General features: G+C 43.8%; 1 protein-coding gene across 1 annotated transcript in view; it reads right to left on the reverse strand.

The window, feature by feature from the left end:
• cdh13 (cadherin 13, H-cadherin (heart)) overlaps positions 1 to 25,837 on the reverse strand; it is a 518,891-nt gene that overhangs the window by 118,909 nt on the left and 374,145 nt on the right. The window contains exon 8 of the mRNA XM_036954055.2: positions 4,014 to 4,154. Coding sequence (XP_036809950.1) covers positions 4,014 to 4,154 — 141 coding nt within the window. The remainder of the gene's footprint in view (positions 1 to 4,013; positions 4,155 to 25,837) is intronic.

The raw sequence follows: 25,837 nt of genomic DNA on the forward strand, positions 1-25,837 counted from the left end.
ATAGAATCTGTATACACCCACCGATGGCCAGTACATGGTCTAAGTAAACTAGGAACACTATGATAGGTTTACCACTGACTCACTGTAACATACTGTAGACTTTCCATCATTAACAGACATGAAACAATTCTGTTCTATGATGACCCCAGCCTGCCTTCCAGCTACAGGAGACAGCACCTGTGTGAGTCAATTTCACTCAGAATCTCTAATGAGTTAGAATCTATCTGAACTTGGTAACTGCATTTCAGGGGGATGTTTCACACAGTGTAAGAGAGAAACACAGAGTAAAAAACGAATCCAACTGAACGTCGTCTTTTGAATGGTGTTTACAGAGCAGTAGAAGATGTGTGATCCCTTACAAGCCATGTTTGTCTTTGGGGGGCTTTATTATATCTCACTACTCTAAAGTCTATTTCAACAGCATGGGGGGAGGCAGGGTACATTGTGAATCCCAACTGGTTGAGTTAGGCACATCTTCAAGTAGACAACAGTGTTGTGGAGTCATGCCAACACTTTATCAGCACCTATGCGTTCTGGAGGTAAAGGTAAACCAGAACATGTCTTCCTCTCTGCTTGAACGCAGCACGAACAGGAGATGCTTTTATTTTCTATTAGAAATTATGTTGATCTACAGAGTTTTCAGTTGGAAAACATTCAATATAATATCCGGAAGGATCTCATTGGGTACACTGGTTTAATCAATGTTGTTTCCACGTAGTTTCAATGAAGTGACGTTGAACCAACATGGAATAGACATTGAATTGCCATCTGTGCCCAGTGGGATCTATTATTTAAAAAGGTTTTCCAAGAGAGTGGAATTCAATATCTATGAATGTGCTCACATTCACATAACCATGCCCACTCATGGACACCCACACACACAATAGTATGAAGTCATAAAGAGATGATTCATGATTCCAGGTTAGAGGCTGCTGAGCAGGTTGAGGACTTTAAGCTTAGCGACTTAAATGGCTATGTTTAAAAAAAGAAATACATTTCTCCACGCTGTTTAATGGATCCCCAGAAGAAAGATGGGAGACATTAAGTAAGGACAGGGACGGAGTGCACTCAGCATGGCCCCAGCATGCCTCCTCAGCCGGAACATTTCAGTGTGAAGATCCACTTCTTACAACGCTTCCCTGACACCGCAATGCATCATGGGAGCCAGCCTGGCGGAAGTTCAAGGTGATGTGTCTCGAACCCTGACAACAGCGCTGGGCATTTCCATTAAAAACCACACAACTCAACATTACGACCTCTGCTTAAGGGCCTAATGCCTTTTCCTTCACCTCAAGAAAAAGAAAAACGCAACAGTTGCAGTTTTTGACAAATGCATCATGAGTTTGCACAAACAGGCAAATAGGTTAAGTTTGTTAGGAGCAGTTTTCTGTGTGCACTAAGATCCTGAAAAATAGAGACAGTGTGGCTGGTGGGTAATGAGGTTGATAGAGTAGGTTCAATCAGTAAGGCAGTCTGAATGGCTTGCTCCTTCCTCCCGTAAGCATGACATATTCACATTGTTTCCTTTCCATGGGCGCAGCAGGAATTTATAACCGTTGTCGATATGTTCTCATCAACAGCACAGTGTCATGTCACTTTTACTATATCAATTAGACACGTGCAGAATGTCAATCACCTATTACCCTATGGCCAATGAGCACAGCTGAATAATGCAACTTTAGCGCTTGCTAAACTTCCCACCAATTGTTATTCACCAATGGTTCTCTCACTTACGTCTTACAGCAGAAGGTTCACAGCAGACTCATCCACATCCTCTCTGTTCAGATACATGGACATACCTTTGCCTATCGTGGCTAATTGCGTAGGTTACTTTTGTTGTCTTTGTTGTAGCTTTACCTTAAAGTGGTGCTTTGTAATAGCACTGTTATTTTATCAAATCATTTTTTTCAGTGGGGAATATTTCATTCGTGCTGCTTGAGCTCAGTACGCCTATTTTCTCATCACTCTAGGCATGTTCATAAATGTTAATTCATTGGCGGTCATACCGCAACTACTGGTAGCAATCAGATATCTCCCTTCATGCTTGTATCTTCCAAAAAGCATTATTAGGCTGGTTGGCTATCAGTCTACCCCACACAATGTCAAAGTCACTAGCGTGATTATCGTTCATTGGTTGTCGCACAGTCATGCCACTGATAGCTTGGGCTTGGCGCAACTTCTATAACAATCTCTTGTCACTAAACGTGTTGTTGCTGAACTTCATGCCTCTTGTCTTTGAAGTCTCGTAGTTAACAGCCGAAGTAGTTCAGCGCGAACCGTGCTGTTTTCCACATCTGGGGCCAGTGCTTCAAGCTTCAAGATTACTTGAGTGCTCATTCAACGATTTTGGATTTCCATGACTGCCTTGAGTAAATGATTTGTCAAATCGTATATTCATTCGGAAAGCATTGCGTGCTCTGGTGCTTTCATTTTCAAAAGGGTGAGCTAACATCAGGATCATGCTAACTCATAGCTGTTCTCTTCAACGTTGGCTCCACGTAGGGCGTATTTTACCACTCTACCTATATGTTCTTTTTACATGCTCACTAAGAACTGCTCTCTTCTGACCAATGGGAATACATCTTGTGATGTACTTAAATGAAGGACTCGTTTCTCTCAGATTCAGATCAATTTTATTATCCCACCAGGATGAGTAGTGTCCTGTAAAAGGCTTTCAGGTTTTAGGAGGATGCGTTTTGTGTACAAGTTGGAGGCTGATTCTTGATCTATACCAATTATCCTTCCCGCCGTATTAAATCAAGCACTGAAGCATGTTTCTGAACACGCATATCAGACCAAAGGACAGCACACTCTGCAGGACAGATTTAATAGAACATTTGTAAGATATGACTTTCGAACAATAAAATGGTTCAGTTTGCGCTAAAAAAAACATCTGTTGAAATGTCTTTATCTTTGCAAAGGCACAGCCATTGAAGTTCAGTTTATTATCTATTTTGATATTTCTCAATTGCGTCTTACAGCAAAAGGCTCACAGCCGACCCTTCACTTCCCCAACGCCACCAGCTGATCACCGGATCCTCTTTCTCACAGATGGGGGAGTAGTTGTGATGCCAGCTACCCCGCATAGGGCTACCGGCATCACAGCATCTGGCTCAGAGGATCATCCCTCGGGGACGAGGCCCCTCCCCAAACTATTTTAATTCCTTTTCATACTTTCATGTTGTCTTTGTTGTTCATTCGGTTAGCCTGTCCTCTATTGTATTGGGTTACGGGTGCTATACAGGGTTTCTACTAGAGCCTTGAGGCTGTACTGACAAAGGAAACCAACACCATGATCATAGCAGCGTAAACTCACAGACACACTCCCTTATCTCCCTTGTGCACCCATACCACCTGACTACTGTGATGTGTTGTTCATTACATGTGAACACACACACACACACACACACACACACACACACACACACACACACACACACACATACATAAACACACACACACAGGCCAGCGACTGATGTGCACTGTGCCTTTCCTAGGGCAGGCTTCGAGAATTATAACACAATCATTTTAAATGGAAAAGCAGAGGTCAGGGAGGATAACTGGTTGATTGCTGGTATGTGTGTGTGTTTATGTGTGTGAAACCTACTCCATCACCTGTATGTGAATCACGCCCGTCACCAGCTGCGTCTGCGATTACAGTGATAGATGTGACTGGGGCTGTTTTTCTCCAAGGTCTGTCTATCTGACTGAGGAGTGATGGTCTCTGCTGGGACTGGAGGACTACAAGGACTGGTGAACCTGCCTGCAGAACAGGAGCACTAGAAAGGGAGGATGATAAGAACTGGTAGCAGTGGTCCCATCTCAAGACCTCACTATTTACTTTGTTATATAACTCAATATACACACTAGTCTGTATGACAACTCCATCTGGTCATCATTACACTGAGTTTATTTGACATTTATCCACCTTTGGACAACAATGAGGACAGGGGCCAAGTGACAGAGGACAGGGAATAGGGGTGTGGGGAACAGGCAGCGGTGCTTGTACTCACCAGTGAGTGGGTGAACTCTGGGGCGTGGTCGTTCTTGTCTGTGATGGTGATGGTTGCCGTGGCTGTTCCTGTCAGTCCCACGTCTCTTCCCTTCATGTCCTGGGCTACGATCTCCAGCTCGTACTGCGTGGTGGGCAGCGTCTGGAGGGACAAACACACAGATACACACAGGGTCATAAAGCCTGTCATTATCAACCATTCATTTCAGGGGTTATACACAACACAATTATCATTAGGCACAGGATTCGTTGAGGGAGATCAAATGAATCCACTGAGTACAAAATGCTAACAAATTATTGACTGACTGAGAAAAAGCAATTAAGATGTAGTTGAGACTCCATGATTGTAACGTTGGTGTGGATTCATTTCAGAGCAAGCGTATTATAGATCTACTCAGAACCAAGTAGAGTTGCTAGTATGGTTTCCTGTCTGGGGGTGGTAGTGCAGTACTCTGTGGGTGACTGTACATCTCCAACATGACAACCTTTTCCTAATATACATTTAAATAGAACTAAGCAGATGTCAAGTGTCTGTTATAATCGAAGCGCATCACATTATAGAAATCAACACACACCCACATCATCTCTTGACAAAGTCAGGCATCCATGTCTTGTGTAAACTTGTGTAAACCAGAAACAATGTACAGTCTGTGCAGAACACCTTTCAGCACACATGATTGTAAATAGATGTATGGAAGTATGACAGACAGTAGTTTATGTTTACACTTTTAGAAATAGCCAGGGGGGTGGGTCGTTTCAATGTGTCTCCTTCAATGACTCAGAAGACATTAAGTTAAGGTTTGTATGCTTGGCAGACATGAAAGCGTTAACATTTTTCTTGACATTTTCTGTAGACTCCCAGCTTTAATCTATTTAACTAGGCAAGTCAGCTAAGAAGAAGTTCCTATTTACAACGACGACCTAGGAACAGTGGGTTGACTGCCTTGTTCAGGGCAGAACAACATAGTTTTACCTTGTCAGCTCGGGGATTCAATCAAGCAACCTTGCAGTTACTGGCCCAACGGTTACTGGCTCTAACCACTCGGCTACCTGCCACCCTCGTGATGAGCTACATTAAAAGAAAATGGATACTCTTTGGAGCTTGGCTTTCCCCACGTAATTCTAAGGTGAGCGAAGGCAGTTGGGAGGGACCCTGGAGGACAGACGCTGGCCAGGCATTAGAATAAGTTGGAGAAGTGGCGTGTGATTGAGGTGCAGGTTAAAAGTCCAGTTCAATTTGGGATACGAAGCTGTGCATTCAGCATAGATTATTTGGTTGCAACTTTACAAAGCAAAGTGTATTAATCATTTTCAGAATCACAATACTAATATGTCATCCATCTGTTTCACTAAAACACTCCAGAAGCCCACATCTCGGCATCTCCTCTCTCTCTTACCCACAATGCACCACACCCTCCCATCTTCATCTCCCTTCCCTGCCAGCTCGGAACACCACAGCACATCAGTCACTAAAAGGCACTATGAGATGAAGCTATACAATCTATTCACAGAAATGTTTCAAAGCAAAGACATCATCACTATACTATTCCATTCATTTTCATTCTGTAATGAAATTGAGAGTCATGAGATGGGGAAATGGAACTACTAATACTAGCTCTAATTGGCCATTTGTGTGACGACCCCGCCCCCGTCCCCAACCCTGACCAACCCCTCTACTGTCTCTGCTTTTCCACTGGTCTCATTAGAGATGCTCTATGCGAACCACACACACACACACACACACACACACACACACACACAATTGCAATGGCTCATCACTGGACAATAGTGTGATATCACCTGCATCCTCTAAGCTCTTTGTCTCCACTCTCTCTCTTTTTAAAACTCAATTTTCCTCTTCACGCCTCACAGATCTCTCACATAGCCTGGGAGTAACAGCCTAAAACAGGGCTTCTCCACAGGGGTGCCAGGCAGTATCCTTGAGACCCAGAGAGGAGAGGAGATGAGGCAGTATGCTGCTCCCATCACTGATAACACTGGGATCATTCACACCCCAGGCAGGGGGACACCAGACGATCAATGCCCCTCAGGCGCTTTTTAATAATCATGTCAACACATAGAGTGATAGTGTAACATAGACACTGGAAACAGTACAGAAAGTCTTACTGGAAGTTCCCCACTGGGTATGTATAGTTATACAGTATATGAAACACATGTTTCTCTATTATGGTGAAACATAAGCTGCTTTATTACAGCATCCTATAATCAGACAAAGTAGTTGACTGTGGCACTCTTACAGCACTGTAACGTTAGAGAATACAGTACAGTGCAACCCATATTTATATATTGTGGAGTCCACTCCTCTAGCCGTGATTATGATGTGATATACAGTACAAACACTGAGCTCTCCCATGTATGATGCAACAGGAACTGTCCTATTATTGTATCTTATTACAAGTCCCTGTATGTTCTCCACATTGTGTTCTCCACTGTGTGTTCTCCACAGTCTTCTCCACACACAGTGTTCTCCACGGAGTGTTCTCCACTGTGTGTTCTCCACAGAGTCTTCTCCACACACAGAGTGTTCTCCATGGTGTGTTCTCCACGGAGTGTTCTCTCCTCGCAATACCAGGGAGGCAGCTTGTAAACACAGCAGGAGACTCTTCACATCAATCTGCAGTAAATCTAGGCTCCTTTGACCCACCCACTTAACCACTCTCCTCCTCTACTCCGCTCTTTCACTCCCACGCCCAACGCTCTACCCAGTGCCAGACATAAATCTTCATCCCTCTCTAATAAACAAAAAGCTGTTGTACTGGTGTCCCTGTCTGCCTCAGACTCCTCCCTGGTTTCTGTTCTGTCCACCCAGGGTGGGTGTACTGTATGGCTGCATCTGAAATGGCATGCTATTTCCTATTTAGTGCACTGTTTTTGACCAGAGCCCTATGCGGGCCTTGGTCAAAAGTAGTGCACTATAGGGAATAGGGTTCCATTTCAGACGCACAGTATGTACACAGGAGGCAGCAGAACAGGAGGTGTTCACCTCGCAGATAGTAGGTGACAGAAGTGTCTGTGACAGACTGCTGAGGATATATCAAACCCTCATGAACAGATGGTCTTCCACAGACCTGTGAGTGGAGAAAAAACCCCGCTCCATACATCCTCCACCTGGAAAAGTGGGCTCAGAGACACTTCATCTGACTGAGTCCTAAAGTGGCGTGACAACTTCTTAATGACCAGTGTCTCTCAAGTTTACGCTATTAGAGATCTCTGGAAATACTTCACTAACTTGGGACACTTTCTATGATAAGAGGGTCAGTGAAATATACGGTTATGTCTTGAAATGTGCTTACATTGACGAATACACTGTTACGGTGACTGAGTTCATCAGAAAGTGTATAGGAGATTTTGTACCCTCTGAGACTATTAAAACCTACCCAAAGCAGAAACCGTGGATAGATGGCAGCATTTGCGCAAAACTGAAAGCGCGAACCACTGCATTATAACCATGGCTAGGTGATTAGGAATATGGCCGAATTCAAACAGTGTAGTCATTCTGTCACGTTCTGACCTTAGCTCCTTTGTTTTGTCTTTATTTTAGTATGGTCAGGGCGTGAGTTGGGGTGGGCAGTCTGTTTGTTTTTCTATGTTGGTTTCTGTGTTCGTCCTAGTATGGTTCTCAATCAGAGGCAGGTGTCATTAGTTGTCTCTGATTGAGAATCATACTTAGGTAGCCTTTTTCCACCTGTGTTTGTGGGTGTTTATTTTCTGTCTTTGTGTATGTCGCCAGACAGGACTGTTTCGGTTTTCGTTCGTTCCCATTATTGTTTTTTGTATTTCAGTGTTAAGTTTGATTCATTAAATATTACATAATGAAGACTTACAACGCTGCAAATTGGTCCTCCGATCCTTCTCGCTACTCCTCCTCAGAAGAGGAGGACGAGATTCGTTACACATTCCCTCCGTAAGTCAATCAAACAGGGAAAATGTCAGCACAGAAAGTGGAATCGCAATTCAACGGCTCAGACTCAAGACGCAGGGTCTACAGACAATCACGGATTACAAAGGGAAAACCAGCCCGGTAACGGAGACCGACATCTTTCTTCCGGACAAGTTAAACACCTTCCTCACCTGCTTTGAGGATAACACAGTGCCACCGAGGTGTCCCACTACCAAGGACTATGGGCTCTCCTTCTCCGTGGCCGACGTAAGACATTAAAGATTGTAAACCCTCGCAAAGCTTCCAACCAAGACGGCATCCCTAGCCGTGTCCTCAGAGCATGCGCAGACCAGCTGGCTGGAGTGTTTACCAACATATTCAATCTCTCCCTATCCCAGTCTGCTGTCCCCACTTGCTTCAAGATGTCCACTATTGTTCCTTTACCCAAGAGAGCAAAGGTAACTGAACTAAATGACTATCGCCGCGTAGCACTCACTTCTGTCATCATGAAGTGCTTTGAGAGGCTAGTTAAGGATCATATCACCTCCACCTTACGACACCCTAGACCCACTTAAATTTGCTTACTGTCCCAATAGATCCACAGACGATGCAATTGCCATCACACTGCACACTGCCCTATCCCATCTGGACAAGAGGAATACCTATGTAAGAATGTTGTTGAATGCTAAGCTATAGTCAATGAACAACATAGTACCCTCCAAACTCATCATTACGCTCGGGGAAATGGGTCTGAACCCCACCCTGTGCAACTGGGTCCTGGACTTCCTGATGGGCTGCCACCAGGTGGTGAAGGTAGGAAGCAACACCTTCACTTCGCTGATCCTCAACACAGGGGCCCCACAAGTGTGTGTGCTCAGCCCTCTCCTGTACTCCCTGTTCACCCATGACTGCGTGGCCACGCAAGCCTCCAACTCAATCATCAAGTTTGCAGATGACACAACAGTTAGAGGCCTGATTACCAAAATGACTGTATTTTAGTCAATGCCACTCCGACATTGCTCGATCTAATATTTATATATTTCTTAATTCCATTCTTTTACTTTTAGATTTGTGTATATTGTTGTGAATTGTTAGATACTACTGCACTGTTGGAGCTAGGAACACAAGCATTTCGCTACACCCATAATAATATCTGCTAAATATGTGCATGTGACCAATCACATTTGATTTGATTTAAAGAGCTTTCACGAATGAGATCTCAGTGTGCCAGCGATTATTTTAAAGTGGAGATGACATGTTCTCTGTCAATGCAGCAATCATATTTTTTCAAAGAAATAAAGAATAACATGGGTCATTGCAGTTAAAGCAGCCAGCCATGGGACTGAACAAAACTTAAATGAAATGGAACATATCAAATTAAATGACAGGTTTTTAGAAATATGAATCCCATCATGTGGTCATCTGATTTTCTCTTAAAATAATTCCACAGCTTTCAGGAATAATGTCTCCTCCATCACAAAGGAGGTAGACATGGGAGCTCAGAGTCAGACAGACGGGTTGTGATCCACTGTCTCAGATACCACATTACCTTCTTGAATAGGTGTGATGCCATTACTACATTTCCAGAGCTCTTTTTGTTCACTCTAGGCCCTTCAAAAGAAGATGGCTCCCCTTGCCAACCCTGTAGGTATTCTTCTGTCCTCCTTTCAGTGCCCAGTAACATAATGACAGACACAAAAGGCTTAGAAAATCCAACTGGAATCATATGAATATCCCTAAAGACACTGTCTCACAGAGCAACACTATTTCGCCTCTCCTTTTATTCCCTATTCTCCTTGTCTTTCATGGAATTCATACCATTGTTAAAATGTAATGTTTTTCCAGTGACTTTCTCACTGTCTAAGCAAATAAAGTCTAACTTGGCTTAACTAAGTTCTAAGCTTTTGAATATGACTTTTTTCTTACCTTTCTCTTTTCCTTTAATCATATCCCATTCCCTATGCTGTCTGTTTATTTACTTTTCCCTCTGTGATTCCATCTTTTTCAGCCTACTGTATCTCTTTGAATGTCAGCTACCCCTCAAGCGTTCTCTGTGTTGTATTCCGTAAAACAGGGTACATCCTTTCTGCTAGTCTTTCTGATATCTTCACTGACATATTCTTCTGATCACCCCCCCCAAATTACATGTATCATCCTGAGTAGCGCAGTGGTCTAAGGCACTGCATAGCAGTACTAGCTGTGCCTCTAAAAATTCTGGGTTCAAGTCCAGGCTCTGTTGCAGCTGGCCACGATGGGGAGACCCATGGGGTGGTGCACAATTGGCCCAGCGTCATCTGGGATAGGGGAGGGTTTGGCCAGCAGGGAGGTCCTTGTCCCATCCTGCACTAGTGACTCCTGTGGCGTGCTGGGTGTAGTACACGGTCGCCAGGTTTGCGGTATTTTCTCCGACACATTGGTGTGGCTGGTTAAGCGGGCATTGTGTCAAGAAGCAGTTTGGTTGGGTTGTGTTTCGGAGGATGCACGCCTCTTGACCTTCGCCTCTCCCTAGTCCGTAAGGGAGTTGCAGTGATGAGACAAGACTGTAACTACAAATTGGGGAGAAAAAGGGGTAAAACAAATGACATGTATAATGCCATCTCTTCAGTGTTAACCAGTCATTAACCAAGCACCTTTATCCCGAGGTTTTGCTGAGGCACGGAGGTGGTAGCCAGCTGAAGATTTGTTTTGTATCGCTGCTGATATGAAACCGCTGTCAGACTGTAAAACACATTCACTGTCCGTCCTTTTGGTAGATCAGCATGGAGAGCGAGAGAGAGAAAGAGAAGGAAGGATGCAGTAAAAATGATCCCTGTCAGTTACTCCATCCTCTACTAGTACTGTGCCATCGTCCACAGAAATATAAAACTCTTGGCATTCATGGCAGCAGGTAGCCTAGTGGTTTGAGCATTGGGCTAGTAACCAAAAGGTCCCTTGTTTGAATCGCTGAACCTAAAAGTTGAAAAATCTGTTTTTGTACCCTTGTGCAAGGCTCTTTCACTCTCTGGACTTGATATGAATAGGAATAAGAACATTGATCTGAGAATAAACCCAGATCTCTGGTTACTACTTATACCATATTAGTAGTTTGTTTTTCTCAATCAACCTTTATTTTAACCTTATCTATAACAAAGTTACTGCCAATGGCCCAGGGCCAGGCCCAGAGAGGCATTCATGGACAATACAGTACACAATATCACAGCTCAGCTCATCAGATCATGGCATATACTGTAGTCTCCAGCCAGCCCCATCTGGATCTGCTCAGAGGGGAGCCAGCCTGATAGGCAGTGAGCGAATCACACCATGGGATCCAGCTCAGGCACATCACTCTGAACACTAGAAGGTAACACACAATGCTCTCACAACCTTGAAGAGGGCTTGATACCATACCAGCAATAGCAACATGGCAGCATTGTTTTTATAAAAAACGGAGATGGCTGAGAGACAGGTAGGAGATATCGCAGCCCCTCTCTGTTTACCCAGGAGAGCTTACTTGGCTCTCTACACTACCTGAACGTAATGAGGGGCCTTTGAAAACAAAAGCTGACTGTCCATAGCTATAACAAAACTCTCTCTCTCTGTCTGAAAAAAATACATAGTACCAGCCCACGTCAAATGTGCCATAACTAGCTGGCAGGAGTGTATAGGTGTGCTCCCAGTACCCAGCATGCACCACAACATATTTTTGATTATTCGCCATGCCAACATCACATGGCTCTTTTCAGGGCACTTGAGAGGTAAAAGAAATTACGACACAATAATGAAACATAAAGAAAACATTCTATTTGATAATGTTTTGAGTTGAAAAGGACAAGAATTGTAGTTGTTGACGCACTAGAAGCACAAATTGAAGTGCTGTCGAGCTGAACCACAAGATCCACTCTACTTCTTTATGTTTTCTACAATGGAACTAGATCCCATGTCTATCCCATCTTTTTCCAATTCTCTGCAAGGTCATTGAGAAATACTTTGTTTGTTTTTGTTCAGTCAAAACTTTTTTATGCTACAATGTTAAATGGAGAAAATTATATTACTCTAGGTTTTCCATCATAAACTTCTACGTACAAACTCAGTTGGCATCCTGTTGTTACACAACTACCAGTTCTGGATCGAGTCTGTCAGATGAGGTCATACACATTGTGGCAATCTTAAATATGATTTTATGAACATATCACGAGAACCTAGAGATTTTGAGACACTTTAGAATCACAGAGATGTTTTTCCTGGCTTACTTTCAGCCTATTAAGTAAACGCACTTCATGTCCAAGTGGTTCCGGAACTTTGGAATGATTCAGGAAGTGCCTACTAAACATGCAGAGACATAGCTATATAGCATGTATGAGTCATGAGGTACACGATAATTAGTCTGAGAGATGAAGAGGAATGCAGAACTAACAGCCCCAATGACTAAGGCACTAAGGCTCTGACACAGTAATATAAAAATATACCAACCATAATGATTCAGGACGAGCAAACATGACTGTCGGTTTGGTCCAAACATATCCATCAGACCTCATGGTGCCCCGACTGCCAAGGAGGAGGCTTGTTTAGAAGACACTTTTCTTATTCCACAGGCACACAATCTGCCAGCATGCTGCCAGAATGATTGGCCCCATGGGTCAACTGCTGCTTCACAGATTTGGCTCCAAACCACTCCATGATGTCATACCGTTTCAATTTAGGGGATCATCAGGGGAATGAGTCGGCAGGTAACAATAGATGCTCTATGTAAACCTTTGCTATTTTGGCAAAAGTGGTGCTTGGTAACTCCGAATTAAAAACCCTCTGTGGGAGAAGATGACAGTGAGATCAAAGGATCTTCCGTCAGAAAACCTCACACAACAAGAGAGCCATTGAACCCTTAAGAGGGTGAAACAAGTCCCAATGTTCCAGCAAGTCATTCAAGAGGCACATATAGTACAGAGGGTACTCCATTTATTTTCTCTCTTCTGTCCTCTCTGTCCATTTCCGTTTCCTGCCTGAGTCTCTCTGATCTTTGACTAGTATTGATTAAGGTTTTTTTCCCTGGATGTGCCATGCTAATAACATGATTCATCCCTTTGGCACACCAGAGCAAGTGGAATAGTCTGTTTTCTAGTGCTAACCAGCTAATGGTAAACCGCAGAATGTTCAGATATTTCAAAAGGGAGTCAAATGATGAATGTGGCCAGATGAATGTGGTTGTTAGAAAAACAAATATTTGATGCAAAGCCTTGATTTGTCAAAAGTTGAGCAGCGCTCTCAAGGATAAGTCTGTAGGATGCACACGCTTCAAAATCACCAGCTTGAAAGACTCCTAGGAAATCCGGACTTGATAAGAGATTGAAGGATAAAGCAAGAATCAGTTTATTCCTCTTTAATTAACGTTTTGGAAAGCTAGCTATTGAGGAGGCGAGCAATCAGAAACAATGAAAACTGAAGAATATCTACAGGCGCATAAAGTGCATTTTCCTTGAAACACGTAGAAATGTATAATGGAAGCACTCTTAATCCTCCTCATATGAATAGACATATGCACACACCCACACAGGCACATGCACTCTCCTTCACATTGATCAGGGAATTACATAGCGGCATTGACCATATTTATCGTGACTCATCAGCCCAATTAGATGCTGATGATAAGCTTGGTGATGCTGGTGTCCCCCAGCTCTTCCTGATGAGTGTGGGGCTAATAGGGGTCAAGGTTTGGTTTAAGGGGTGCGGTGAAACCGAGCAGAAAAATACCTACAGTAATCTAATCAGGTGCATCATCAGACCACAGCCTAATCGCTGTCAATTACCCACCAGTTACAGACATATTGGGGACTGAAATAGGCCCCATTAGGCTACGCTTGCCCCTGTTAAGAGAGAGAGATAGAGTAACAGCTCTCCTCCCTCGCCGCCGGCTCTCCCTCCACCATCACAGCCATCAAAGGCCCATCTGGGAGGTGGCACTTCGAGTGAAGAGCACAGGTGTTCCTGTTTAAGTGTTAATTAGATTAGTGCAGATCAAACAGGGGCGTTGCTCGCCAGGGAGCGGAGGTGGAGGGGACATACAGCAGAGTCTTGGGGTCCAACAACTCCTTCTCAACCACCAATTAGGATTCATTAATCAGCTGAAGGAATAATTTCCTTTGATCCCTTGCCCTGAAGCTGGCATGGAGCCTTGTAGTAGAACATGCCTATAGACAGGTTGGTAGTTTAACAACAAAACCGATATGTATAGGGCAAAAGAGACATGGTTGGATTACAGTGTTGACAACATGTTAACTATATTTTGTCTCCAAATGTTTATTGAAAACATAAATACGTGGTTACAGTTGCTGATTAGCTAGCTAGTGAATTTTTGTATACACTTGACATCTGTCGAAACCCCTCAAAACAAGACATGGTATCAATAACAAGATCCAACGAGCTGAAACGAACCACCTACAATTCCCCCCATGACAGCTTTGTGTCATTGTTGTTAGCTATCTGACAATTCAGACTCATAACAATGCACATCTTCCGGCCACATCGATGCGCACATCATTTCTGTGACGTTGTCAGCCAACCCGTCTATGAGAGAGTCAATAGCATGGTGAGGCTTTCTGATGACAGACTTTTCTGGTAGTAACCAAGGAGAAGCCAGGCCGTCTACATGAGCGGGTTGACTCGGAATCCGCGGGGCAGACGGGTTTAGGGTCACAAAATATTGTGTAGCTGAAGGTCGGGTGGGTGGAGGGCGGGTTTAATAAAGAGAAACAATACCTTAAAAAATCTATAAATGTATAATTATGTGCAATTTATATAGGCTTTTAAAAAAAGTTTTTCTTCCATTAATGTAGGCTATCTTGTATTAGTTAGCAAGCCTAAACTTTAAATAAAATAAAATCAAATGTTATTTGTCACATACACATGGTTAGCAGATGTTAATGCGAGTGTAGCGAAATGCTTGTGCTTCTAGTTCCGACAATGCAGTAATAACCAACGAGAAATCTAACCTAACAATTCCACAACTACTACCTTATACACACAAGTGTAAAGGGATAAAGAATATGTACATAAAGATATATGAATGAGTGATGGTACAGAACGGCATTGGCAAGATGCAGTAGATGGTATCGAGTACAGTATATACATATGAGATGAGTAATGTAGGGTATGTAAACAAAGTGGCATAGTTTAAAGTGGCTAGTGATACATGTATTACATAAAGATGCAGTAGATGATATAGAGTACAGTATATACATATACAGTGGGGAGAACAAGTATTTGATAAACTGCCGATTTTGCAGGTTTTCCGACTTACAAAGCATGTAGAGGTCCTACCATCCCGACCGGGAAGCATGGAGGTGGAAACATCATTCTTTGGGGATGCTTTTCTGCGAAGGGGACAGGACGACTGCACCGTATTGAGGGGAGGATGGATGGGGCCATGTATCGCAAGATCTTGGCCAACAACCTCCTTCCCTCAGTAAGAGCATTGAAGATGGGTCATGGCTGGGTCTTCCAGCATGACAACGACCCGAACCACACAGCCAGGGCAACTAAGGAGTGGCTCCGTAAGAAGCATCTCAAGGTCCTAGAGTGGCCTAGCCAGTCTCTAGACCTGAACCCAATAGAAAATCTTTGGAGGGAGCTGAAAGTTCGTATTGCCCAGCGACAGCCCCGAAACCTGAAGGATCTGGAGAAGGTCTGTATGGCAGAGTGGGCCAAAATCCCTGCTGCAGTGTGTGCAAACCTGGTCAAGAACTACAGGAAACGTATGACCTCTGTAATTGCAAACAAAGGTTTCTGTACCAAATATTAAGTTCTGCTTTTCTGATGTATCAAATACTTATGTCATGCAATAAAATGCAAATTAATTACTTAAAAATCATACAATGTGATTTTCTGGATTTTTGTTTCAGATTCCGTCTCTCACGGTTGAAGTATACCTATGATAAAAATTACAGACCTCTATATGCTTTGTAAGTAGGAAAATCTGCAAAATCGGCAGTGTATCAAATACTTGTTCTCCCCACTGTACATATGAGATGAGTAATATAGGGTATGTAAACATTATATTAAGTGGCATTGTTTAAAGTGGCTAGTGATACATTTTTTACATAAATTTCCATTATTAAAGTGGCTGGAGTTGAGTCAGTTTGTTGGCAGCAGCCACTCAATGTTAGTGGTGACTGTTGAACAGTCTGATGGCCTTGAGATAGAAGCTGTTTTTCAGTCTCTCGGTCCCTGCTTTGATGCACCTGTACTGACCTCGCCTTCTGGATGATAGCGGGGTGAACAGGCAGTGGCTCGGGTGGTTGTTGTCCTTGATGATCTTTATGGCCTTCCTGTGATATCAGGTGGTGTAGGTGTCCCGGTGATGCGTTGTGCAGACGTCACTACCCTCTGGAGAGCCTTACGGTTGTGGGTAGAGCAGTTGCCGTACCAGGCGGTTATACAGCCTGACAGGATGCTCTCGATTGTGCATTTGTAGAAGTTTGTGAGTGCGCTGCTGCGCCTTCTTCACAACACTGTCTGTGTGGGTGAATCAATTCAGTTTGTCCGTGATGTGTACGCCGAGGAACTTAACTTACTACCCTCTCCACTACTGTCCCGTCGATGTGGATAGGGGGGTGCTCCATCTGCTGTTTCCTGAAGTCCACAATCATCTCCTTGCTGGCAACATTGACGTTGAGTGTGAGGTTATTTTCCTGATACCACACTCCGAGTGTCCTCACCTCCTCCCTGTAGGCCATCTTGTCGTTGTTGGTAATCAAGCCTACCACTGTAGTGTCGTCCGCAAACTTGATGATTGAGTTGGAGGCGTGCATGGCCACGCAGTCGTGGGTGAACAGGATGTACAGGAGAGGGCTCAGAACGCACCCTTGTGGGGCCCCAGTGTTGAGGATCAGCGGAGTGGAGATGTTGTTACCTACCCTCACCACCTGGGGGCGGCCCGTCAGGAAGTCCAGTACCGGGCGGGGTCGAGACCCAGGTGTTAAATGCTGAGCTGTAGTCGATGAACAGCATTCTCACATAGGTATTCCTCTTGTCCAGATGGGTTAGGGCAGTGTGGTTGCGATTGCGTCGTCTGTGGACCTATTGCTGCGGTAAGCAAATTGGAGTGGGTCTAGGGTGTCAGGTAGGGTGGAGGTGATATGGTCCTTGACTAGTCTCTCAAAGCACTTCATGATGACGGAAGTGAGCGCTACGGGGCGGTAGTCGTTTAGCTCAGTTACCTTAGCTTTCTTGGGAACAGGAACAATGGTGGCCCTCTTGAAGCATGTGGGAACAGGAGACTGGGATAAAGATTGATTGAATATGTCCGTAAACATACCAGCCAGCTGGTCTGTGCATGCTCTGAGGACGCAGCTGGGAATGCCGTCTGGGCCTGCAGCCTTGCGAGGGTTAACACGTTTAAATGTTTTACTCACGTCGGCTGCAGTGAAGGAGAGTCCGCAGGTTTTGGTAGCGGGCCGTGTCAGTGGCACTCTATTGTCCTCAAAGCGAGCAAAAAAGTTATTTCGTCTGTCTGGGAGCAAGACATCCTGGTCCGCGACGGGGCTGGTTTTCTTTTTGTAATCCGTGATTGACTGTAGACCCTGCCACATACCTGTTGTGTCTGATCTGTTGAATTGCGACTCTACTTTGTCTCTATACTGATGCTTAGCTTGTTTGATTGCCTTGCGGAGGGAATAACTACACCGTTTGTATTCGGTCATGTTTCCGGTCACCTTGCCCAGATTAAAAGCAGTGGTTCGCACTTTCAGTTTCGTGTGAATGCTGCCATCAATCCACGGTTTCTGGTTTGGGAATGTTTAGGGCTTAACTGTATACGTGCCAATTAGCCTACACAGCCAATTGACAAATAATGGTTTTGGGAACGGGCAGTTAAAGTTCACTTCAATCCACAAAAACTGCGAAAGGAAAGTTGAAAATAAAGAGAAGGGAGGGCTAGAAAAGTAATGTTTGGGAAAGATTTGGTGAAGTGGTAAAAGAAGATGATAGCAGTGCAATGTGTGATGATTGTGAGGCGCTGTACAAATTCGACAGAACTATAGCCTACTGTTAGATGGTTTAAATGGAAACTGAAATCTGGACACTGACTGTAGGTCTATAACCTCTCACATAGCCTTAATAATAACTCCTGCAGAATGTAGCCTTTCTTGCAGGAAAATTATACACCAAATCTAGGCACAATTTTGACTTGGGAACAGGAGTGGAGAAATATGATTGATTTATTTCTGCACCTTGAGAGAAAGCACTGCTCAGTTAGATACAGTGCCTTGCGAAAGTATTCGACCCCCTTGAACTTTGCGACCTTTTGCCACATTTCAGGCTTCAAACATAAAGATATAAAACTGTATTTTTTTGTGAAGAATCAACAACAAGTGGGACACAATCATGAAGTGGAACGACATTTATTGGTTATTTCAAACTTTTTTAACAAATCAAAAACTGAAAAATTGGGCGAGCAAAATTATTCAGCCGCTTTACTTTCAGTGCAGCAAACTCTCTCCAGAAGTTCCGTGAGGATCTCTGAATGATCCAATGTTGACCTAAATGACTAATTATGATAAATACAATCCACCTGTGTGTAATCAAGTCTCCGTATAAATGAACCTGCACTGTGATAGTCTCAGAGGTCCGTTAACAGCGCAGAGAGCATCATGAAGAACAAGGAACACACCAGGCAGGTCCGAGATACTGTTGTGAAGAAGTTTAAAGCCGGATTTGGATACAAAAAGATTTCCCAAGCTTTAAACATCCCAAGGAGCACTGTGCAAGCGATAATATTGAAATGGAAGGAGTATCAGACCACTGCAAATCTACCAAGACCTGGCCGTCCCTCTAAACTTTCAGCTCATACAAGGAGAAGACTGATCAGAGATGCAGCCAAGAGGCCCATGATCACTCTGGATGAACTGCAGAGATCTACAGCTGAGGTGGGAGACTCTGTCCATAGGACAACAATCAGTCGTATATTGCACAAATCTGGCCTTTATGGAAGAGTGGCAAGAAGAAAGCCATTTCTTAAAGATATCCATAAAAAGTGTCGTTTAAAGTTTGCCACAAGCCACCTGGGAGACACACCAAACATGTGGAAGAAGGTGCTCTGGTCAGATGAAACCAAAATTGAACTTTTTGGCAACAATGCAAAACGTTATGTTTGGCGTAAAAGCAACACAGCTGAACACACCATCCCCACTGTCAAACATGGTGGTGGCAGCATCATGGTTTGGGCCTGCTTTTCTTCAGCAGGGACAGGGAAGATGGTTAAAATTGATGGGAAGATGGATGGAGCCAAATACAGGACCATTCTGGAAGAAAACCTGATGGAGTCTGCAAAAGACCTGAGACTGGGATGGAGATTTGTCTTCCAGCAAGACAATGATCCAAAACATAAAGCAAAATCTACAATGGAATGGTTCAAAAATAAACATATCCAGGTGTTAGAATGGCCAAGTCAAAGTCCAGACCTGAATCCAATCGATAATCTGTGGAAAGAACTGAAAACTGCTGTTCACAAATGCTCTCCATCCAACCTCACTGAGCTCGAGCTGTTTTGCAAGGAGGAATGGGAAAAAATGTCAGTCTCTCGATGTGCAAAACTGATAGAGACATACCCCAAGCGACTTACAGCTGTAATCGCAGCAAAAGGTGGCGCTACAAAGTATTAACTTAAGGGGGCTGAATAATTTTGCACGCCCAATTTTTCAGTTTTTGATTTGTTAAAGCCTGAAAGCCTGAAGCCTGAAATGTGGCAAAAGGTCGCAAAGTTCAAGGGGGCCGAATACTTTCGCAAGGCACTGTACCATCTGTAGAGGTGGTGTCTTCCTAATAAAAAGGGGGTAAGAGCATTGGGCCAGTAACTGAGGTGGCCGGTTTGAAACCCCGAGCCCACAAGGGGAAAAACTGTCGATGTGCCCTTGAGCAAGGCATTTAACCCTAATTGCTACTATAAATCTCTCTGGATCAGACTGTCCACTAAATGTATTTTTTTTCTATTTCAACCACATGTATCGAAGCCAACTGAAATCTTATCAGAAATTATTTTTGTCATTTTTACAGCTTTCTTTTCCCTTACAACCGGTCAAACTGATGTCATTTGGACATTTTGCACAGAAAACCTTTCCTGTTGTTTTTTTGCGTTCTCCCCAGTCCCTAAACAACTTTTCTCTGCGAAAGATGACAGCGAAAATTTTACCGATGTAAACTAGATTGAAGCATTCATTCTATCGATCTATGACATTGTTCAGTTGAGCAAGGGTTTATTTAGTCTTCTAGGGCAACATTTAACGACTGAAGAGAAGCTGCATGCATCTAATTATAGACAAGTTGACTCACAAACAGCATACCAGCCAGCCTCAAAAAAGAGAGGCCTGAGTTGTTTTTCTTCTATGTATTGTGCTCTAAATCTTTTGAGGATCTCAGTGGTGTTCGTGTCTAATCAAATCCATTTTAAATTGTCACATGCGCAGAATACAACAGATCTTACCGTGGAATTCTAACTTACAAGCCCTTAAACAACAATGCAGTTTTAAGAAAATAGAGTTCATAAAATATTTACTAAATAAACTAAAGTAAAAAATCCTGTTGGGGAGTGGTGGAACTAGAGTTATTGGTCTGGTTCTCAGAAGCTGGAGCTGGTAGAGGGAAACCATGTGTGGGAGACACCTTCCCCAAGTTCATTCACTCAGTTAGAAAACAAACCCTGCCGAGCACAGAGCTCCCCAAGAGCTCCCCCAGAGCTCCCTCAGAGCTCCCTCAGAGCTCCCTCAGAGCAGCAGTCACGCAGCAAGGGACTGCCACATGTCACGTCAACGACACAACACATTAATGGCACATCACGTATCAGCCTCTGGAGTGGATGACATCGTACTGCAGCATCCGACGTTAGAGGTTCCCTGTTTGTTTCAAATCAAATCTAATTTTATTTGTCACATACACGCGTTTAGCAGATGTTATTGCGGGTGTAGCAAAATGCTTGTAAACACATGTTTGTTTGTCTGTGTCTTCTTCCCTTCTCGTGAGACAATTGTCACAGTAACGGAGCAGTGAAATGCACCATCTTTATCCCCTGCTGATAGTGTGTTTGTGTCCTTCCATGTGTGTGTGTCAGTGTGTCTGTGCATGCTTGTGCGTACATGTGTGTGCGCATGTGTGTGTGAGGAAAGGAGCTTAGCAAGGTTCAAATTTTGCTAGCCGTGGTAGACAGGTCTGGCTTTGCAGGTATTAGCCTTTATGTGGTATCAGTGTCTGCTCACCTGGTTTCACACAGCGACACTGAGCACTGGCAAAGCCCCTGTCTCAACCCCCCTGTCCTCTCACACATCCCCCATTTACCATGCGGACCTGGGACAACATTATAGAGATGCTATGGGGATTGGCAGAGTGGGTGTTCAAGCATGTGTGTGTGTGTGTGTTGTTGCTGTCTCATTCCGTGTGTGTGTGTGTGTGTGTGACTATGTATCTGTGATAGATGATATACTTTTGACTGAAGATAAAGAGTGGAGAAGGAGGGAAGAGTCACAATTATAGCTCAGCTGTTGAAGGGGGCCAGAGGGTGCTAGCACATTAGGAATGGTGACTATAACTTGTGTGCTGCTTTAATAATCATGATCATTAGTACAGCCATAAACGTGTAGAACAGGATATTAAATCAACGTTCATGACCATAAGCCAGAGGCTGCTTAAATAATCAGAGCAATGACCTTAATTCCACTGCCATGGTAATGGTCAAACTAACACTGCCTATGGGCAAGAATAGAAGGGTAATATTCTTTACCGCCACTCACAGCTGTAAGCTACACACTATCTTGCTGCAGGAGTGAGAGAAAGCGCAACAAAGTCTTGGAGACCTGGCCAGGAAGAAGCAGAAATGTATTTGTTTTCCTCTCTCTGTGTTGGCTGTAACTCCATCAACATAGAGAAGAGAGAAAATGTGAAGCCAAGACCACACATTGAGAGCTAAAGTCTGTCTGACGTATCAAATCTGTTCCAGGCTCTTCTTCAGAGAGGGCTGCTTTCTCTGTGAGAGGAACAAACAGGCTGGAGCTTCTCTCATGCCTCCCCCAGGAGGCAGTAAACAGACAGGAGCCTTCCAGCTGTTCACACACAGTCAGAGTAGCGGTCTACATGAGCTGGGACACTTCTATGTGTTCAGACACAGAGCAGCATATAGGAGTTGGGACACTTCTAAGTGTTCAGACACAGAGCAGCATATAGGAGTTGGGACACTTCTAAGTGTTCAGACACAGAGCAGCATATAGGAGTTGGGACACTTCTAAGTGTTCAGACACAGAGCAGCCTATACGAGCTGGGATACTTTAGGATAAGACAGACACATTTCTCTCTCATCTGTGATCTGTCAAGTCCATCCCCTCTGCAGGGAGAGGACAGATCTGGATTTGTGCCTTTGTTCCAGTGAGTCATAGACTGTTGTACATCCCTAAGCAAACTGCATTCATACATACAGCTTACATACATACAAACATACAGACATGTGCTTAGGGATGTACGACGGTCTATGACTCACTGGACATATACACTCACTATTACACAGATGACACACACAGTGTGTTGTTTAGTATTCAGTCATTTCTGGTGAGGGAAGTGGGTGGATGAGGAGAATAGGGCCTTGATTGTAGTTAAAGCCTTTGATTCTTCAACAGATGGGGTCAACCTCTCCTGCTCTCTTTCTTTCTTTCTTTCTTTCTTTCTTTCTTTCTTTCTTTCTTTCTTTCTTTCTTTCTTTCTTTCTTTCTTTCTCACTCTGTCTTTCCTTCTTTTTCTCTCTCTCTCTCTCTCTCTCTCTCTCTGTCCTTTCCCTGTCTCCCTGTCTCTTTCCACCTCTATCCCTCTCTCTCCCCCTCTTTCCCGCTCTCTCCCCCTCTTCCCCCCCCCCCCCCCCCCCCCCTCTCTCCTTCTCACTCACTTTCTATCCTGGGAAGGAAGGTGTTAACATCTTGTCATGGTGGCAGAGGCAAATGGAGTGATTTGTCTCAACTCCTTAGGAAGCGTAGATGGCATGGGCATAATTGCTGGAAAATGTCACCACGGCTGATTACCAACGATTTGTACTTCTGCGAAAGGAAACCAACTAAAAAAGGCCCCTTGATGAGTGAATATTTAATGAGGCACCACATGGTAATGTGGCTCTCACACACCACTCCACTCAATTTCCCCACATAAACACATGCACATTTCTGGGAAAATATTAAGTTCTTCTAAAGTGGAACACAGACAAATATTCTGCGGCGTGACAATCATTAACCCGGCTAAAAAAGTATTTCATAACTACACCAAAGTTAACACACTGCTGTCGGTGTGGATGGCGAGTTGAGATGAGGATGCTAGGTAGGTAGAGCAGGGAACTGTCGTGTTCAGCCCACTTGTGTCCTCTACAGTATATGCATTCTCATTTCAGTGTAGCGTTGATGCCGGCCAGGCCCAGCTGGGTGTCAGCGTGGCAGGGGGTGATATGAGGGATAAGCCCCCCCCCTCCCCGAGAGACTAATGAAACAGTCAATGACGCTGAAAGCTCTCTGTTTGTCTGCTCATCTGCTGCTAATCAACAGTGTGATACTCACACACAACTAATTCACAGGCTATACACATGCTATTACTATAAAGGGTTGAACACAAAATCACAAACTGACAAGAATTACAGCACATACACTTTTGAAATACTGTATGACAGAGAGTGATGCAGACATACATCCTGAGAAACAGACAGAGACAGACAAGCCGACAGACAGACACACGTCATAACAAACCAACAGACAGAGAGACAGACACACAGACAAGCCGACAGACAGACACACGTCATAACAAACCAACAGACAGAGAGACAGACACACGTCATAACAAACCAACAGACAGACACACAGACACACGTCATAACAAACCAACAGACAGAGTGACAGACACACGTCATAACAAACCAACAGACAGAGAGACAGACACACAGACAAGCTGACAGACAGACACACGTCATAACAAACCAACAGACAGAGAGACAGACACACGTCATAACAAACCAACAGACAGAGAGACAGACACACGTCATAACAAACCAACAGACAGAGAGACAGACACACGTCATAACAAACCAACAGACAGAGTGACAGACACACGTCATAACAAACCAACAGACAGAGAGACAGACACACAGACAAGCTGACAGACAGACACACGTCATAACAAACCAACAGACAGAGAGACAGACACACGTCATAACAAACCAACAGACAGAGAGACAGACACACGTCATAACAAACCAACAGACAGAAAGACAGACAGACAAGCCGACAGACAGACAAGCCGACCGACAGACAAGCCGACCGACAGACAAGCCGACAGACAGACACTAGCTGCAGTGCAGAGGTGTGGAAAAAAAGATGCCAGGTTCATTTCCCTACCGATAGTCCTCCTGTGTATGTTCCAATGAGGCACTTGACCAGCCTAACTTCACACTTCATCTTAATTCATATCCACCTGTTTGGATAAATAATATGTAAAACTGTATAGCGCTGAGGGTAAAGGCATCTGCTGAGCTACAAGATGGGAATACTAATGCACAATAATAGACTAATAGTTAGGGAAACTACTCACGTCTGCCCACTGAGCAACAGCACAACAACTTGTCTGCTACAATGCAGCTCCATTCCTTAGATGCATTGATTTTCACGCTGGGGCAATCTGATATCAATCAATATTCAGAATTAGACCACCCCAAATTATCACCACCATGTGATGTTAACTTTTAAAACCCTCTAGTGGTTGTAAGATTCATTTCAGCAACATTATGTTACCGAGAATGTTTTGAGTGACAGGACAAGCCATATTGCTGACAAAACAGCAGGTTGACGTTTATTGTCATGAGTCTTGTCCGGGAGGCAGAATTATTCTGTAAAGCCTGTAGTGAAGTACCTGGTAGTTGATGTGTTTCCATGGACCCCATACGTTTCTGTGAACAACCACTGAACCACCCCTCTATACCCTGAACACAACAGGCACATCATCAGTATGTCACATTCAGTTGGGAGGCTCTACTGACTGAATAAGGATGTGCTTTCCCGGCTCTAAACGGCTGTCATGAACATCTCATAATGGTCTGCCAAGTATGTCTTCCCTTTTTCTTCAACACACACATGAAAGGAGACGAGAGAACTGATGGAATCTATATTTCAAATACTTGCCCTTGGCATGCATTTTCTTTACTTTACTGGAGCTCTCCTTTGTCCCTATTATTTTTCTACCATCACTGAAAAGGCTATATCAAGTGGTTCTTTCTTTCAAGCACAGGGGAAGACAGTCTAAGAGGTTGAAATATAATCCAGAAGATTCCATTAGACTCTATTTCTATGGTTTAAGACGGATGTATAAACGTTGTTAGCAGGCGTTGAATAGAGATTTCACGCCTGTTTCAGAATCGCTCAGTCTCAGAAGGTCATATATTTTCCGGGTCAAAATAGCAAATAGCAAAGTAGCAACATTTAATTGACTGTAGTGGGTTTTATTTTTATTATCATGTTACTATTGAATATTGACAGCCCATCATCTGTTCAGTGTGGTGTTGGGTTCAGAGAATATGAAACATACTTATCCATGTCACTGAGGGAGAGAGGGTAATGTATAACATTTACATTATGTCAGGGATCCTATTGAAATATTGAGTGCAGGGAAGAGATCACATGTGGCAGGCAATGATAAGGGGGAGAAGCTTCGGATTAGGCATCAAGGGGGTTGAGGTCAGGTCAGGCCACCTTAAGGGAGAAGGAACGATTTATTACCCCATCAATTCGACTTCCTGTTGAACCATAACGTATGTAAGGGTTGGAGAGAAGGGGGAGTGCATCTATCTACATGTTGTTTTTTTAACCTTTATTTTACTAGGCAAGTCAAATTCTTATTTTCAATGACGGCCTAGGAACAGTGGGTTAACTGCCTTGTTCCGGGGCAGAATGTCA

The sequence above is a fragment of the Oncorhynchus mykiss genome, chromosome 2, assembly GCF_057628025.1.
Source record: "Oncorhynchus mykiss isolate SJ-2025 chromosome 2, ASM5762802v1, whole genome shotgun sequence".
NCBI lineage: Eukaryota > Metazoa > Chordata > Actinopteri > Salmoniformes > Salmonidae > Oncorhynchus > Oncorhynchus mykiss.